This window comes from Chlamydotis macqueenii, chromosome 1, assembly GCF_036417535.1.
Source record: "Chlamydotis macqueenii isolate bChlMac1 chromosome 1, bChlMac1.mat, whole genome shotgun sequence".
Classification (NCBI taxonomy): domain Eukaryota; kingdom Metazoa; phylum Chordata; class Aves; order Otidiformes; family Otididae; genus Chlamydotis; species Chlamydotis macqueenii.
The window spans coordinates 13,979,381-13,998,919 of NC_141556.1; the positions used below are offsets into that span (position 1 = coordinate 13,979,381).

At 40.9% G+C, this 19,539-nt stretch overlaps 1 protein-coding gene across 1 annotated transcript in view; it reads right to left on the reverse strand.

Moving 5' to 3' along the window:
- The window catches only part of RELN (reelin), a 297,944-nt gene that overhangs the window by 24,863 nt on the left and 253,542 nt on the right, over nt 1–19,539 (reverse strand). The window contains exons 41-49 of the mRNA XM_086746115.1: nt 17,995–18,224; nt 13,300–13,520; nt 12,175–12,322; nt 8,549–8,807; nt 8,068–8,317; nt 5,649–5,817; nt 2,235–2,375; nt 1,200–1,377; nt 329–522 (exon numbers count right to left, since the gene is read on the reverse strand). Of these exons, the coding sequence (XP_086602241.1) occupies nt 329–522; nt 1,200–1,377; nt 2,235–2,375; nt 5,649–5,817; nt 8,068–8,317; nt 8,549–8,807; nt 12,175–12,322; nt 13,300–13,520; nt 17,995–18,224 (1,790 nt within the window). The remainder of the gene's footprint in view (nt 1–328; nt 523–1,199; nt 1,378–2,234; nt 2,376–5,648; nt 5,818–8,067; nt 8,318–8,548; nt 8,808–12,174; nt 12,323–13,299; nt 13,521–17,994; nt 18,225–19,539) is intronic.

Here is a 19,539-nt window from a genome sequence, read left to right on the forward strand (position 1 = left end):
AACAGATTGCAAATGAAAGTAAAGAACAAGATGGACATTATTACAGTAGCTATTAATTTATCTTCCTGCCAGCATTTACAAATCTACCAGACTGCTACAGACTCCTTACTACCCTTGTTTTTCTTCCCTAGAAGCCGCATGAATGCTGATACTCAGGCACATATGCTAAAGCCATTCAGATATGTTTGCAGGACTGGCCAGACTGAACTCTTAAATATCTAACATGCAAACCACAACAGTAATATATCTGACAGGTTCTTACGAAACATTCAAGACCACCTGACTTCAGAACAGGAAATTATATAGGCAGAATAAGGTATCTACAAACCCGGGCTTGCTGAACTGATCATAGAAAATTTCCATTAAGAGGTTCCAGGTGATTCCGCCATTTACAGAATACTCCAGCAGCACTCCTTGGTTGCGGTTATTAGGAGTTATCAGACATCCATACATGAAATAAAACTGGATGAATTCTGCACTGGTGAGATTCAAGTCCACTGTAACTAACATACGGCTGCAGCCCTTAAAAGTAATGAAAAAATACATTGGCTGGTGTTGGCTGGCAAATCTAATGAACAGAACAATTGTTAGACTCTGCAGCTGCTACTAATATAATGACTATCTATGTATGTAGCTAAAACACTGGAAATTTGACTCTCATCTTGCTCTGAAAAAACCCAACAATGCACTATCTGAAGGATGAGGCTACACATGGATGTATTTTCAAGGACCAAGTGCAAGTTATACACATGCAAATACCCAGTTATTAATTTACCTCTGTGGTCTGATTAGAAGCTGCACCAAACTCCAGTCTCTGGAAGTTATAAGTGCTATGAGGAGGCTGTTATGAGTGAGTGGAAATTAATGCCTACATACGTGGACTGCGCTTTGATCTGTCAGCTTCGCCTCCAAAGGCTCCTCCACAGCTGCCTTTCAGGAGGCACAGACACTACATCTCATTTTCCTGGCTGCAGCATAGCCAGGAACATGGTATCTGCTTTCTTGGAGTGTTTCTGGCTGGCCCTAGTCTGTAGTACCTGCTTGACTTTGACCTACAGCTAGGCAAACGATATAAGTTTTTTTGATATTTCATATGTTATGCTGATATTTTTTAACATGTTACTATTTATTTAACTTTTAAAATCAGTCTCGTTTATACTGTCAAATGGAGTGAGTTGGCCCCCCTGCTGAACACGCACCCCACTGAAGTGAAGAGCCATCCCAGAGGCTACTGCCCCGCAGACCGTGCTCAGTTTGCCCCCGTTCACTGTCAGCCAGTTCTGGTTCGATGGCGAGCGATTGAAGTTGTCTTTCAGTTGTGTTGGAAGAGGCATCTCTGGTTCATCGCAGTACAGCCCACCCCAGTGCTCATCGCAGCTGTGGAGGAAAACAAATGCAAAATTCATCTGGCAAAGGCTCTGCACGGAGGTTTAATCAGCGCCATGTTATTTCACATTAAGGTGCCATCTTATTCCACGTAGAAGCTGTCTGCATCGTTTCCTAGTGCACAACTGGTATATGGGGGTTTCAAACATCTGCCACTTTTTGTAGTTGTTAATATGAAACAGAAATGATTTTAGGAAGGCTAGTATTATGCATCATTCAAGCTGCTAATACAGAGCAGCACAGAGCAAAATCAGTAAAATACATTATACTTGGAAAAATAAACCTAAGAGAATGTGCCAAGCCTAAGAATGTCCTGCTAATGTTAAATGTTAAGTAAATTTCTGTAAAATTTTAGTGAATGGGTAATTTCTGGTTGTTCCTTTATACAGCCCCCCCTTTTTTTTTTTTTGTTATTCTCTGCAGAACTTTCTTATAATGTGTTGAGGACTGGAAACAGCATCGAAATGTGTTCTGCTACTATGCAGATTTCACCAGGGAGATCATGCCTTGGTACTTGAGTGCTGTCAGGATAGAGGACAACACAATAATACATCTATTCTGCAGCGGAGTATATTTCTAACAAGCACAGTTGCACTGCAATTATACAACCATTCTCCCATTTCTGTTGCCATTTGTGGCTGGAAAAAAGCAATACATCCATCTGGAAGGTATTTCTCTGTTGCCAGACAGACAAATCGGGGTTGTTGTTTGTTAGCTGTGCAGGGCTTTGTGTGGGCTGTTACACAGACACAGTCTGTGTCAAAGTCTTTCCTGTGAGTTCATTAAAATCACAGAGGAGGAGTGAAATACTGCAGCACTAGGTAGGACAGGGAACAAACTGCACTTACACACAGTTGTCTTGTGTGCACTTCCCATGGCCGCTGCACATGTCTATGCAGCCATCTCCAATGTAGACGTTATCGATTGCCCACGTTTGCTGCTTATCGAAAGGAGCAGGCTGGTGCCAGCGGAAACGAGTTGCTTGAGACCTTTGAGAGAAAAAGAAGAACAGAAAGGTAATATTCCTAGCTAAGCTAATATTTATTTTGACTGAAATAAAATGTCAGTCTTGAGGCTAGACAGCTCCTGGAAGATTTGTTTGATATCAGCACAACCCAGGGCTGATTCGTGACAACAAGGTCCCTGAAAAGCCAAGAACAGGGTGCTCACAGGTTGAGAGCAAGACAAAGGATGGGTGCTCCGTAGCATGCTGGGAGTGTGGGAGATGGGGAAAGAGATCACTGGTGAGGGCAAAGCAAGTGGGCTGTGGTTGGTGCAGTGGAGAAGAGGACATGAAGAAGGTGGTATGCCCAAAGGGAAGTTCAGACCAGTCATAACCACATCTCAACACAAATTCAAACTTGAAGGATAGCTGGGAACTGGATCAAGTCAGCATCACCCAAATCCTCCAGGTTTCACCTTGAGCCTGAGTTTTATTGCTTCAGTCCAAGTCAAGAAACTAACCCAACTTTTTCTCAGCGAATTCTCCCAACTACACTTAGGTAAGAGCAGCTCTGGGGAGTGGGTTGGCTTCTAGGCAAGATACTGCCATTTATAAATCTATAGGGGACAGGTGAGAGCGCTCGTGCAGGGCTTGCAGCATGACCCTGGTTTTGACTCTTTCCTCCTTCCAGGACTTGGTTGGAAATGTTAAGAAATGATCTATAGTGTGCCCCTGCCTCCTTTCAGTAAATCATTCTCATTTTGTTGATCAAAGGGGGTTTAGGTCCATCAAACATCCTGCTTTGATGTAGCTATATGTGAATCAAGAGTCTCAGCTCCCAAGACAGATGATGAAAACCTAGCCAAAACAAGCAGGGGACACCAAATAGCTACTCAGCTCACACAGCAGTAGACATCTATATTTGCAAGCAGCTGAATTTTGGTAACTTTTCAAGAATACCATTTTAAATGCAAGCTAGTCCATGTTTTGAGGTACAGCACTAGATGGCAGCATTGAACTTTGTGTAGTCTGTTTTCTTTTGAAACTGAAAGAGAAATCACAATTATTGTAAACCCCAAAACAAATAAACAGCAAAATCCCGAAAACTCATTCAGTGTGAAAATAGACCTTCTATGAAAAGTTCAATATTATCCTATGAATTATTTCTTTATAAGCATGTTACATGAAGTGAATGAATCACAAGTTTATGCAAAGAGTAATCTACTGCCATGCTGTTTTATCTGCTCACCAAAGAGCATTTTTAAAAGAAATGCATAAATTGCGAGGAAATCCTTTAGGAATAAAGACAAGTGCCTATATCTTACACTGCTTGCTTTAGGTTTGGTGCTGCAGTAACAATTTATGGGGCTGATGCTCCTTGGAGAAGCTTTGTATTTGCTTTGCATTTTAAAATCAGCTCTGGATCTAGGATATAACTAAGTGTTCATTGCCTTCTACAGGCCAGAGGTTAGATAGCACTCTGGTGTACGTGAGCCCTAAAAGGCTACATAAATACAGGTGCTGTGCATCAGGCCAAGCTAGTGACTGTGTAGCCTACGTGTCTCTGAAATATACAGGCACAAACAATCAGAAATACACACCTGCTATTACACAACTTGAAATACTGAAGCAGTATAAAAATTATATTGCATCTAGACTAAAGGGTCTATTAGCTGCACTATTCCTTATTCTAAAGCTTAACGTCACCCTTGCTTGTGAGCTAAGCTTGTAATAACCTCTCTCATGCAATCCCTATCTTAGTATCTTTGGGAAATGATACTACTTGAGCCAAGAAATGCAGCTATTGTATTGGACAGTAGAGCAATCTTTGCCTCAGTAGGGCATCAGACTTCTTCCTTTAACATATATCTCTAAAAAAAGTCAGTCTTGTAATCACAGTTATTTATAAACCTGAGTTAATCTCGGGTGGTTGGTTCCTTTCATGTCCAAATTCAATTGGTTTGGAGCATCAACCTGAGTCCTGATTTATCCCAGAAAGCCCATCTTGAACCCAAATTTACAAACTTTATACAAGAACTGTTGGGGTAATAGATTTTGCAGACAATATGTAGTGAAGCAGTACAAAAGAGGAAGCAGAGGAGATCAATGCTGGGAACAAGTCCTAAAAAGTACTATTACTTGACATGAAGCACTGCAGTGAAGATAGGGAAGAGTCTAGATGCCCCAAAATAATTAGCAATAGAGCATGGACTTTTCCACTACTAGTTTCAAAACTTGTGGCAACTGTATAGGCACTCTCAGTACCATTGCTTAAAAAGAAAGGTCTCAATTTCCAAACTCTTATGTGCATCAGTTGGCATCTTTCATAACAACCTTCTCAACAGGTGTAGGCTCTAGTACTCTTTAGCCACCTCTGTGGCTACTTCTGTGCCTGCAGTTAGCTCAGCCTACACCTACGTGAGTAGATTGGGCTCAGCCATAGGAGCAAAGTTGTAGAGTCAAGTTGTGCTCAAAGTCTGATGTACCTGGGTTTGCAGGGCTTTACTTTGGGCTAGCTCTATGCTGGCTTTACCAGGTATGACTGCGTGGGGGACAGTCACAGCTATCACTGCAAAACATCAAGAAGGACACAAACTGGAAGGCTGAACTACCCAGTTGTCCCTAGATGGAGCGTTTTGACAAACAAAACAAAAATTGAGCAATTTTTCAGGGCATTGTAGGGAACCATATTGCAGCACTCCCATTAGCACTGTTAATCCTAAACAGCTCCTTTCACTGCAACATCCCAACAAATCTCACAATTTTTCTTCCCTCAAAGACAAAAGAATGTGCAAAAAGGAAGAGGAGGTGAAAATGGGGCATATGTAAAAACAATGATGAGAGCATCAAAGCTGAGAGAGGCACAAAGGTTACAAGGAAAACACAGAAAACCAAGAAGCCTGAAAAGTGCTACATTTAAAACACCAGCTCATAGGCAACAACAGCAAAGACAGGGTACAGTGGGGATACAGCCAGTCCAATTAGGCACCAAAACAACCAGAATTTAGTGACGCTGATGATAACATGAGATTCTTTAAAAAGTTCTCCCTGTCCCTCCCTAGGACAGGATGGACAAGAATTTCCTATCTTTAAATAACTAAGAAAAATAAAAGCACATAGTAGCTTTGCAATTTTTTACACAAAGTAGGATGGAATTTCATTTGCTTATACTTATTTTTTTGCTATATATATGGACCAAACAAAAATGGCAAGGTACAATTATTTTAACACTATAATGTATCATGCCTCAATACATAGTTATTCCTTCATACACAGGTACGCATTTAGATTTATTCTGCAGAAAACCAGAGTGAGATACCTAGTATAGGGAGGCAGAGGCAAAGTAATCCGGGTCCATTTGTTGAAAGTGTCTGAAATGAGAATCCTCTGGAGATGGTACTTGTTGCATTCCACATTAGTGGGAAGACAATCTCTCAAAATCGGGTGCCAGGTCAGGCCAAGGTCCACTGAATATTCCAGTTCAATAGCTAAGGGTGGAAAGATGGTTTGTTAATTAATTTAGAGACTTATATCCGTAGGTCCACAATAAACTGGTAACCCCAGAAAACGTTAGACACAAGTCTACACTGACAAAATAACTGCTCAAATCTTTTCCAACCCTTGTGTCAGAAGCACAAAGCTACTCTCTTTGGTGGCAGTGCTGGAGGATACGTTACATGTTGCTGAGCAGGTATACAACTCAGCAGAAGGCTGCAGTACACCTCCCACCTCTGCATCCACTACCTAACTCAAGGGACCACAGGTGCAAAGACAAAGTCATCTGTCAAGTTGCTACAATTAAGTCAAGCCAATTTCGGTATGCAAGAAAGTGATCTCACAGCATCATGACCAGCAACTATTTTTAAAATTATTTTTTAGGCTAAGGATGAGATTCAGTTGGATATAATTGTTGTGGAAGGCAGAGCAACATTTAAATTCAAACTTTTGGCTTTGTCACACGATGGTTTCACTCCCCTCCAGATTACCTCATTTCATTTTACAGCATAAACTATTTTAAATTGAGTTTGTTAGTCAGTGAGCTTGTTTTCATTCAAACACAGTCTAGCCACATTAAACTAATATATTCATTTCTCAGCCAAAATCAGCAAATTCATTGTTTTGATGTTTATGGCTTATAAAGTTTTATTATGAAAAATAAAGGTTAGTCAAGCTCACTAAATACTTCAACTTAAACTTTTATGCAGCCATTAAAAAGTAAATAATAATATGCACAGAACTGTAACTTGAAGTAAATGTTCCAGCTGCCAGGCATTCTGTCTCTGTAAAACATGGAGCATGGTTGCAGTGACAGAGGTGGTAAATCTGTGATATTTTTTGATTACTACAGGCCCATTTCTTCTACCCTCATACACAGAGAATGACCCTTAATCACCCAATCAGTCCTACTTGATGTCTAAGCACAGAAGACAGAGCTATAGAAATACAAGGACAAGTGGATGCAAACAAGGGTAAGTGAGTTGTTAGTGTTAAATCTCCATCACCAAAAAGAAATGCTTTGCTCATCATGACTGAAAGCATGACTAGGTAGTGTCCTACCTAATGTAATACTAAGTTAAGATAATGGTAAGTGTAGTAGGAACTACACTTAGTATATACCTAAGCTGCCAAAACACTTTTAAAGTTAGCAGAGATGATCTTAGGATGATACAGTCTTTTTAACACTGAAAGAAAAAAAAATATTGTTAAGCATATGAGTAGAGTATCTCAGTTATTTCCATTGGCTTCAGAATAGCAAAATTAGAGGAGCCACTTCCAGGACTTCATGTAAAACCTTTTTTCATTTTTATGCAGAATTCTAGAGGAATAGTCAGCAACCCAGTGATTTAAAACATGCTACATGCTGTCACATATTGTATTATCCTCCTCATAAAAGAATCTATATGCCCAAACCCTAAGCTAAAAGAATGTAATTTAAGACGTACAAACAAGCATTCAAAAGCTAGGAAGACCTATTTCTTGTGTATCTTAAAATTCACACAATGAACTGATTTTAAATTTCCATGTGATGTGTATTTGGTGCAGAGCATATTTTTACTTATATGTGTATACGTGTATATATACATTTACACATATAAAAACATGCTCTGCACTGAATACATATCATTTGGAAAAAAGGAAGCGAGGTAATTAAAAATTGCATCATTATATGTATATATATATATACACACATACATGTGCATATTATCTATGCACACATTAATGCACACATATATACATTTATTATTTCATACAGACAACACAAATTTTTGCAGTTAAAGCAGACTTAGCATGTGTCAGATGTATGCTGAAATAAATGATTTTTCAGTTATACAGGTGCAAGTGAGATCTGACCTGAGACTTACTTCACTCAAAATGCAAAACCACAAAGCAGGAAACATATGCTGGAAACACCCAACTGCTTATTATAGAACCACAACGTCACCCCAGGCAGTGGACACCATATACTGGTAAATGGATTTGAGTAAGACAAACGTTAGTCTTTTTCTTAAATGAACTGAACTGCAATTTAAGTGCTCAGAGGGAATAATACACTTTAGTTTATCTTAGGCTTCAGACACCCAGAATAAAAAGGCTGATACTGCAATTCCTAACAGAAACATGCATCTTTCTTTTGTTTCCCAGTTCTTGTTATGAGGAATAATGGAACCAGCAAACAAGTGAACTTTCCTGTATGGGAGAGGAAGAGGAAGGGTAGAAATTAACTAAGAAGTCATTACCATAACAAGAGTCTGTGACAGAGCAGGATGCTGCAAAATCTATTTGCAAGAAAGAGTCTTCATTGATAACAATGTCAGTGGTGACAACATAGCGGGTGCTAGCTTTCTCAATGAACACTAGAGCATCCCCAGAAGAGCCACAGACTGGCATCTTTGTTCCACCAGGATGGAGCAGCCACTTTCTACTATCCAGTGTAGTGAAATCATCTTCTAATACTGTATTGCCAGAGATGTTTCCTCCAATCAGAATCTGAAATATCAGGAAAGGAATTCTTATTGAAAAGAAAAAATGTATAGAAGTCTTCACAAACATACACACGACATAGCATTGTGGAGGAAGAGGTTTACTGATCTATGCACATATAATCTGCTGGTCCGAAATGAACCCCCTGAAATGATACATGCCAACAAAAGGGAAACACTAAGACTGAAAACTGTCTAAAGTTCTATTAAAAAAAAAACAACCCAGAGGATTCCTTACCTGGTCGATTACCCAGGGACTGTAGAAATGCCCATTCTCGGATGGCTGCCACCAGCGAAGCCGAGTGGAGCTGGAGCGGGCCTTCAAGGGAATTTCCAGGGCGATGTATCGTCCCACATTACTGGAGTTACTGAAGAGGAACTCCTGGAGAAGGCTCCACGTGAGGCCTCCGTTGAGTGAATACTGCAGCAGCACAGGCTGGCTCCTGGGGTCTGGCACCCCCTTGCCGCATCCCAGTCTCATGAAGAACTGCACAAATCTAACAGGGGGAGCAATTACTGGGAAGATTTATTTTCTGCAGCATTCTAGATAACCAACTAGGGGCACTTAGAGTTTGACTATTGACGAGCCCCTGATTTCTTGCTGTAAGAGTCAGCTTCAGCAGACCTTATGATTTCCTTTTCAAAGCATGCAGAATATAAGTAGACAGGCAGGTGGGATGACAAAAATTTATTTTGCCTGTGTGGTAGTTTGCCAGGCAGAAGATGCTGAACAAAGCTGGTAATTTATGTTTTGAGCTTTTGTCTGCATAGCACATGGTGTTGCAAATATCAGAAACATAATCCTGGGTGAAATTTTTATCCCTGTAGCCCATAAGTACAGATTTTAGTGGCAGAAAAGCAACAGTGTCCTAAGTAGATCATAATTTGCTATGAATTTGCTGAAATGCTTAAATTCAAAATAAGCATAACAGTTTTCCATTGGCATAAACTACAGAAAATCTGGACAGGAGAACAAAGCGTGTTTCACTTTCAGAGATCATTTTGTCCATTTAGTCAGCCTGGGAAATTTGTCTAAATCACACCACTTAAATGTGCTGGCTTCCCTGAAGCCAGCCCAAACCACCCAGGGACACCAGTGCTTTCATCCCCTATTTAATTGGCTTCTCCAAAGCAGCACAATAGACTTGTATCAAACTGCGAAATTCTTCCCGTTAGCTGATGCTCATAAATAGCTCTGCCATGCACTTGGAGCGGAGGGAACCGCTGCTGTAATGATATTTACCTATCGGACTCGCAGGGATATTACAAGTATTAATTCATGTTTGCACAGCTTTTGCACAGCTTTAGAGTTTTGTGTCTGTTCTAATGATTATTGCATTAGTGCTGCCTGGCTCACAGTTAAATGAAATGGTGCAAAAGAAGTTTTGTATCAAAAGTTTTCTCTGGTTTGATTTGCAGGTAGATCCGCTGAGAGTGGAGGCTGCAGAGGTGCTGGGCAGACAAAGCTTCAATAAAACACCAGACCTGCAAATCAATTAATTCCAGTCCTTGCTGCGACTCACGGTTTCTCTTGCTACTATATATAACTTCTTTTGCTATAGATTATATCCACTGCCACATCCCAGACATAACATATTGCTTGTGCTGTAAAGGAGCACTGGGGACCCTCATGGATCAACATATCAACTGTAAAGGATTGGATTCACTGCTGGCAAATCTTTGTGCCTCCTCAGATTTACTCTGACATTTGCCACATAATTCAAAGGAAATAAACCCAGGTGACCTTGTCTCTGTTGAATCTGCTCACTGTGAATTGCTATTCTTTTATCTGAATTTTTGCTAATATAGCAATAACCCACTCAAATATAGGCAACATAACATCTAGCAGATAAAAAGTCATTTTAAATATCTTTTTTCTCATTCCACAGATATTTTGCAAAGGTTCTGTCTATTTTGAAATGGAAAAGCAAAATTTTCTTGTAGATCTAGTAACACTAAATGTGTGGATACACTTCTAGTAATTCAGAATTGAAAGAGATTTGATCAGTTGGGATACCTAAAATATTCTGTCCCTCCTGATATTTCATGCTGTGCAGTGTCAGCTACTGGTGTCAACAAGATGGTGACATACTGTCCCCTGTGTTAAACTCTGTAAAATATAGATGTGATGGCAGTGGATAGCGGATTGGAGGGTCCACTTGATTTCAATCCCCAGGTGCTGAGCGTGGCATGCAACACTGAAGTACACTGCTCATCTGTGTACTTCAGGGGATCTCCTCATAAGAAAAGGGGAAGTTTTAATATGATTAGTGAGTTTAGTACCATTAAAAATATCTATTAGAAATGCTGGTTCTCATAATTCCTGGCATAAACTGAACCCTCTTTCCAAGTTCTGAGCAGAACTTGGCACGTCTTTGTCACAGCCAGATCCGTTGTGCTTTGCAGGTGGCTGATAGAGTCAGCCTGAAAATTAAGAAAATCCCACTGCAATTACTTTAGGTTGCTAAAGAGCAGGTCCCAGCAACGCTGCTGCAGTCTGCCTTGCTGTTCAGAAAAGAACATACAGTTATTTGTTGATAACTGTTATTTTTCATAAGCATATACAAGAAATTAAATGTATTGCTTTGTCTTCCTTTTACTAAGACAGAAGTCATTTATCTCCATATAACACCTTGAGGTCAATATATGCAAATCCATCTACAGACTAGCACGGAGAAGAGATAAATGACGGTTCTTTGAACATGAGCAATAAGGAAAACATGCCATTTAGTCTAATGGAGCAACTTACAAGATCTCTTGTATCTTTTGTTAAACAAAGTTTTAATTTCAGAACAGTCTAGGAAATCAAATTAGTGCAGAGAATTGATGTTTGTGTTTACCAAATTCTGAAAAAAGTTTGCTATGAGGAATCTTACAAATTCAGTACAAGGATCTTTAATATTACACTCCACTGAGGTTTAGCTAACTGCTGATCTAAAAATGTAATGGTTAGAAATTAGGCATCTTTATTGACCATGAGGGTCTGCAATTAAGCCATTATTTAAAGCTTCAGTGCTAATGAAGACAAGTCAAAAAGAGATGAAGTGCCTATTAAAGTGTTTCCCACAGAACATTAGAGAGGAGTAGGGTGTTTACAAGAGATCGATGGAGAAAAGTCTCAGAGAAAATGCAATCTCTCCAAAGTAATAATGTAAGGATATAAGCTAAAATACTGAATACATTAGAAAACAATGCCTATTTGCTAGCATGCATGCAATTAGGATGTGGTTTAATTTGTATTACTGTAAATTCTTTTAATGTGGCTTGCTTAGCATGTCTCACTCATCAAATATCTCCTCTGCAGGCTGTAATGATGCAACAAAATCTCTACATACACTAAAAAGATTTGGTTTTCTATTGCTGTGCTCAGTGTAGCTGGTGACAGCTTGATGGGAATTTCTCAGTGAATTATTGGAAACAAATGTGGGCAATAAGAAGAAAGTAAGCTTCAGAAAGGAAAGAATTATGAGATGAGGAGTGTGAGAGTTATACTGGCAGCAGATACTCCTGTTTCAGCAATGGCTTGCAATACACCAAACTGTAAGACAGGCAGAGCGTGTGATGTCCAATTGATTTCTTGTGTTATCCATTTAAGAAATAAAAGCTTGCATGAACTACTGAAGGTGTGACATCAGATCCTGGAGTTCTTATTCAACGAAAAATGTAACAATTAAATGGTTAGCCTTATTAAAGTTCAAGTTAAGTTTAATTAAAAATGTTACAGTGATTAAAATGGAATATTTGCTAGAGTAAGAACTACAGAATATATCAGCTTGCCTTTGCCACAGAAGTATCACACATGTATTATTCTTCAGTATATTATTTCTTCAGTGACATCCTGAAAGAACTTTGAAAACATGTTACCTGGCTTGTGACAAATCTAGGTCTCGAGTCATCAGCATACGTAAGCCTTCTTCATTAAAGAAAAGGTTGTTTCCTCCAGACATGATACCACATTTCCTTGATGGCTTTCCACCACTCACAAGCAGGAATCTATCTGACTCCAGCTGACCTGAATACACAGTACATACATATTTATGATTTACTCCAAAGTGCTCCTGCTGCAAGAGTACTATTTCCAGAGGAAAAGAGCTAAATTAAACATCACATGCAGAGTGAAGAAATATTCAGTGTTTCTGATGCAACGTATTCTAGAAAACTAGCACAGATCATAACAAAATAAACAAAATAAACCCAGAAATATGAAATCTGGGACCTTAGTCTCCAGTTACTCACAAGATTTTCCTCTTTTCATCATTTTTCTTAAAACAACAACAGGTCTATCAAGAAACTTTGGGTACCATGTGGCAGCATGCAAGCAAGGGCTGGCAAAATTTAGAATGAACAGCAGCACCTATGAAGGGATGAGTTTGGTTCACAGGTGCTGCTTTATTCAAAACATGCTCTTCTTGCTGTGCTTGCTAGCAGGGGAAACCTCAAGGTGGTTTGAGAGTTGTGTGTGTGGATGCTGTGGATGCTGTGTGCGCCCCGGCTTTGAGTTCCCTCCTGCTATCACTTGCTTGAGGTTTGCCGTGCCTGTCAAGCGGTGGCCCTTGCTGCTGAGACACACAGTCTGCTCTGAAATCATGTTTACCCTATTAAGGCCACTTAGATTTCCCTTGTAGTGAGATACAACACAACCTTAAAGCCCTCTGCTGTTTGCCTCACTTGTACGCGTTCTGTCTGTGCTAAAGTCAAACTACCATCAAATCATTATTTTCTTCTAAAGTTATTTTCTACATGCAGAGTTTCAGGAAATTTTGTTTTGGTGAAGATTTTCTATTTCACCGTTAACAACTTCAAAAAGAGTCAGACACTCCAAACAAGTGATAGCCATCAGACATTCCACAAACCGTGCTTGAGAATGACATCTAAACTACTTGGTTCCCACAGCATAAATTAAATTCAGGGGAAAACTTTTCTGTTTCATCTCTCGAGCCCAGGATTCTACTGAGACAGGCAGAATTCAGACCAAAAAAAAAGACCTACCTTCAAAATCATCCTTAAGGAAGTCAGAGTTCTTGGTACTTATTTTGCAGGTTGGCCCGGAGTACCCGGGGTCACAGATGCACTTTGTGCCATTGATACAGCTGCCATGGCCGTTACACATCTCCTCGCACTGCGGGCCGATGTACACATTGTCAATGGCCCAAGTCACTGGCTGGGATCCAGCAGAGTAAAATCCTTGGTACCATCTGAACCTTGCCAACCTGAAAAAGGCATGAAGTGTACCTAGTTTAAATAATAGTTCCATATTTTTGTATTCCATACGTATACCATACTATGCAAATATTCTTTCTGTTGGAACCGGCTTGATAAGTAGCTTCATTCTAGAAACTGACTGGTATATCTAATTCCTTCAGTACTTGTCCTGATTTTGTTTAGTGGTGGGAGGGCTACAGTGGAAGCTCCTGTGAGAAGTTGCTAGAAGTTTCCCCTTTGTCGGGTGGACTTGGCTGGGTCCAGGACAGACCTGCTGCTGGCCAGGGCCAAGCCAATTGGTGACAGTGATAACACATTAGTGATAACGTATTTAAGAAGAGGAAAATAATAAAACAATAAAAAAAAGGAGTGCAGGGGCAGAGATGGGGAGGTGTGAGCCTTGTGGCCCTCATCCTCTGGCCTCCCGCCGGGTGGCCATTTGGCCCAGCCTGGCTGAGAGAAGTGAAGAAAGGAGATGTGAAGAGAACCTGAGAGGCGTCTGCCTGAGCTGGTTGTGAGGAATTTCTTGTGAGAGGAATGGCTGCAGACGCCAAGGCCAGTGAAGAAGGAGGGGGAGGAGTAATGCTGCTCCTTACCAGAATTCCCCTGCAGCCCGTGGTGCAGCCCATGGTGAGGCCATCTGTCCCCCTGCAGCCCATGGCAGCCCATGGAGGAGCAGAGATCCACCTGCAGCCCGTGGAGGACCCCACGCTGGGGCAGGCGGATGTCTGAAGGAGGCTTGGCCCATGGAGGGCCCACGCTGGGGCAGCCGTTCCTGAGGGACTGCACCCTGTGGAAAAACTGACCCATGCCGGAGCAGTTCACGTAGGACTGTAGGCCATGGGAGGGACCCCACAGTGGAGCAGCGGAGGAATGTGAGGAGTTCTTCCCCCAACGAGGAAGCAGTGGTGTAAAGCGACAATTGATGAACTGACCATAACCCCCATTCCCTTTTCCCCCCTGTGCCGCTCCGGGGGGAAGGAGGTAGAGATAACTGAAATTAAATTAAGTCTGGGAAGAGGAAGGGGTAGGGGGAAGTTGGTTTTGTTCTCTCTTCCATTATCTTGCTTCAGTTTTATTAATAATGATAAATAAATACTTTTCCCCAAGTTGAGTTTGTTTTGCCCATAAGGGTAACTTTAATAGAATCATAGAATCATAGAATGGTTAGAGTTGGAAGGGACCTTCAAAGGTCATCTAGTCCAACACCCCTGCAAGGAGCAGGGACATCCCCAACCAGATCAGGTTGCTCAGAGCCTCATCCAGCCTGGCCTTGAACGTTTCCAGGGATGGGGCTTCCACCACCTCTCTGGGCAACCTGTGCCAGTGTTCTATAACTCACATAGTAAAAATTTTTTTCCTAATATCCAATCTAAATCTACCTCCCTCTATTTTAAAACCATTACCCCTCGTCCCACCACAAGAGGCCCTACTGAACAGCCTCTCCCCATCTTTCTTGTAGGCCCCCTTGAGGTACTGGAAGACCGCTACCAGCTCTCCCCAGAGCCTCCTCTTCTGCAGGCTAAACAGCCCCAACTCTCTCAGCCTGTCCTCATAGGAAAGGTGCTCCAGCCCTCTGATCATCTTCGTGGTCTCCTCTGTACCTTCTCCAACTGGTCTATGTCTTTCTTATGTTGGGGGCTCCAGAACTGGACACAGTACTCCAGGTGGGGTCTCACCAGGGCAGAGTAGAGGGGGAGAATCACCTCCCTCAACCTGCTGGCCACGCTCCTCTTGATGCAGCCCAGGATGCGGTTGGCCTTCTGGGCTGCAAGGGCACATTGCCGGCTCATGTTGAGCTTCTCGTCCATGATCTCTCCCTGTCCTTATCTCAAACGTTGAGCCTTTTTGTTATATTATCTCTCCCCCATTCCCTTGGGAGTGGGAAAACTGTGTAGCTTAGTCCCGAGTGGGACTGAACCACAACAGTACCACATACTGACAGAAACAGAAATAACCTTATTCATTAATTGTAATACCAAAACTGAATGACGAACTTGAAAATGGGATTTGAAATCTAACTACCCTTCTCTCCGTCATTTGTGGGGAGGATGAATGGCTGTGGTCTGATAGATTTCCTTCTGCTTTGGCATACAGTGTCTGGGTCAGGCCAAGCCACTTTCACCTTCTCCTGGACAGTGAAATCCTCCTTCATCCTGCCATCCTGCCCCCAGAAAGACCACCTGTGGAGCTGGGGTGGTAGGATCTCACCCTCAACTATGTGGAAAGAAAACATGATCTGCCATATCACCAGGTATTCAGCTTGCTTCCAGGCAGCTTAATCTTAAACTAGACTGATATTGAAAGTTGTTAATTTAAAGTATATTCTCCTTTGGGTGGTGTCCTGTCATTTTTAATCTGCCTCCTAAGTGTTACTTGCATCAATGCTGCAGGTAAAGAGGAATTGATTTGGGAAGGAGGGAAAACAAATTGAGATGGGGAAGAAAACTTGAGAGACTAATTTTATTCCCAATTGAGAAAATGTTTTCAAGGAGGAAGGAAACCAGAAGAGTGAGAAGGGAAAAGCACTTAATTGCTTTGCATGTTTAATGTGTCTTGTTAGAGATATCTGAATGCAGCAGGTGAATCAATAACAAAGGTAGCTGATGAGGTTTTTTGTCTTGATTTGCTAAAAACAAATTTTTATGAGGGTACTCAGGTAATAAGAGATAGCTGATGGGTACGGCCACTACTAAGATTTTCAAGAAAGATACCAGAGAACCAGAGTCCTACTGGAAATAAAAACCACTGATTTTAGTGCATCCTGAGGTAAAGGACACAAGTGTAAGGCTGGAGGTGTTGCAAGCTCCTCCATGGGGTGGATTCATTCTACCCCTGAGGCATGTCAGCTCCTTCTCTCAGGATCCCTCCTGGCAAGGGTGAAGCGTGACCCATGTTTGAAGCAGAGAGTGAAATACTGGTCTTGCTGAAGTTGGTAGGGGTTTCTTCACTGGCTCACCAGGCTCTGGGTTTTTCCTTCAGGACATAACTGGAATACTAGTTCTTAGTTACGGCTGTCTGCTGAGAAGACACATTAATTTCCAAAATAACATATGTAGTGGAAATAACTGAAAATGTCTTCATCTTCATTTAAATATAATCACTGGACACTTTGGGGACAAAAAGGCTGAGGCTTTTTTTTTTTAGAATTACACAAGGATTCAGGTTTTTCTTGTTATTCCAGTGGATTCTGGTGGAGAAAATCTCCCTTCAGCCCTTTGGTCCAAGAATTTCATGGCACCAAATGCTCCATGGAAGCTGCTCTGTGCTACTGGGTTTGGCTGGCTGCCAGCAATTGGCTTCTGGCCTGGCGTGTTGGGGAAGGAATAGGAGAGAAGGCAGGCAAACAGGACAGAAGCACTCAGGAACAGAGGACTAAATCAAAATACCTGGAAGGTTTGAATCAGTTAGGAGCCTCCATAGTAAAAATTTTCATTTGGTAAAGGGTCAAATAATTCTTTTGGGCAAACACAGAAGGACAGATGAGCTGCTGCAAGAGATAGTTACCTATTCCATGCTTGAAATGTTAACTGTCATAAACCAGAAAATTAAAGTTTAAAATGTAAACATTTTCTTAAATTATTAAACATCCAGGCTTTCCAAACTTGGTTCTCATCCCTTATATAGGTCTTTTCATACTTTCAGAGGCATATATGGGGCCGCTTATTTAGTGGAGCGCCCATTGTATGCAGTAGTTTCATAAATACTCAGTCTCGAAGTTGCATAAACTCGTAATGTCTCATAGCTGTGTGGCTCAATTTCATTCATACGTGCTACAGTTTAATCCTTAATGATGTGATCTTTTACATAAACTGGGTTGATGCTAGAAGGCAGTTTTCCCTGAAAAAGTAAACTGTACTGGTTTATACTTTGAAAAGTTACATATTCTGCCTGCTAGCACGTACTATTTTTCTATGCTATGTATCTGTTATCATCCAACCTGGTTTGTTCCACAAAATTAAAGCTTCCTAGTGATTGCAGCTAATTTATTGGAATTAGAGAACTTTATGGCTACAAGAGACCTTGAGTATTTAGATCAGTTTGTTTCCTTATACCGAAGTAGAGTGAAGTTTGTACTAGCTCATATTTTACTGCATTTTCTAATGAAGCTCAAACCTCATGCAAGAATATGCTTGATGAGTTCAAATAATTAATGAATTGCAGTAAAGAACACTCGAAGTGCTTTAAGGACAGTCAGTTTTGCATTAATTTTACCACTTCCGTGAAAATATCACCAATTAGATATATGGATAAATAGGAAATCTGCGGTTAGCATTAGCATTAGGCACAACATATTTCTGGGAATCACCTGAACACTTAATAACATTCAGGACAAAAAGCGGAGGAAAATTGTTCATCTGGTCTGCTTTAATACCACAGTTCTTATGCACAGCTCTTGTGCTGGGAGAACATTTTGGATGGAAAACAGAAATAAAAACAAACCAACATACATCTGGGCAGGAATAGGAGCTGGACACTTACCCACAGAGGTGCAGTTTTCCAAAGTGGATGACCTCCCTTCTCCAGCCCTGGGTGGTGCCTGTGTAGTAAGTGCTACTTGGATGATGCTCGGTGGAGCACAAGGAGCTGAGGTGGCTGCTGCTGCTGTAGCATAAGGGGAGCAGCAGGTGCCAGGTTGCCCCAAGATCTCGTGAGAACTCCAGCTTTACTGGGTCGGCAGAAGAGCTGTCAGTGGTGCAGCCGATATTGATCTGGGAGTCAAGACGTAACATGCAGAAGATGACACAGGGCAGGCTGTGGGCCTCCTAATCACTCTTCGTCTTAGTCAGCCTTCCACATTTGGTAAGGTATTTATTTAGCCCAGGAAAATAGTGATTTGGGAACTCATTTAACAACTGGGATGATGCACTCTAGACATGCATATAAACATGAAGTCTTGCACATTCCCCTACCTGTCCATGGGCATATTGCACTCTGGTTTATAATAAAATTAATGTAATATGAAATCTCCAACTACTTCTACTAAGAAAAAACCATGAAGTTAATTAGACAAAAACTCAAAGGAGAGCTGCTAAGGTTGCTGGAGCAAATGCATGAGCTCTTGCAGTCCTCCAGCAGGCACTGAAGTAATCACAGCAGCAAAAAAATGTGCATTTTTAAAATAAGAAATGTTAAAATAAAATGTACAGACAACCTTTTTGTTAAATTGCTGAGCTGCACTATGGTCCACTTTTATGTTACACTTCCAAAAAAAAAAAAAAATCTTATGCCACAGGGTGTGTGGCATATGTCACTTATGCCACTTCAATATGTTCTTTAGCTTTCATACTATCCATTTGCTCATGTACAGCAGGAAAGCCCCAGGAGACAGCATTAAAAGACTATCATAGCTGGACTGAATTCAGATTCAATGCCACACCAAAACATAGTTTGGCGGTGTCAAACTTCTCAGGGTGTTCTTACAGGATTTCTGATGCAAAGAACAGTAGAAGAGGCAGAAAACTTACATGAACAACAGTTCTACCATGGAAAAAAATAAAAAATTATGTTTTGTATGGAATCTGAGACCTCTTAGACACAGTTTCTGCATGCACTCAGTGCAAATTAGTCTGCTTTTCTTTCACAGTGATGTCAAGATGTTATTCTAGTTTCAAATTGCTTATATAAAGGAGAATTAGTTCCCTTACAGGATGACTCTGTCATATAAAATAAGATGTACTATATATACTTACCATGCAATGGATAAAACCCCATTGCTGATGAAGTACAAAGCGCATACTAAAAGTATGAAACATGTAGGATTTTTAATATATCTTTGTAGAGGAAAATAAGTGTCTTTCTAACATGCTCCTCTGTAATGAAAATCTACTTATTTCTAAGACCCAGTAATATTTAAAACTGTCCCTGAATGTTGAAAATGTATCCTACATTGAATTTCTTTCATTACCCTTCAGCACACATGAGTTCCATCAACATACATTTGACTAGAAGGGTTGTCTACTCATCTGGAAACTTAGAGAGATGCTTGACCCAATATAGGTTTTGACTCTTGAGACACAAACTCTA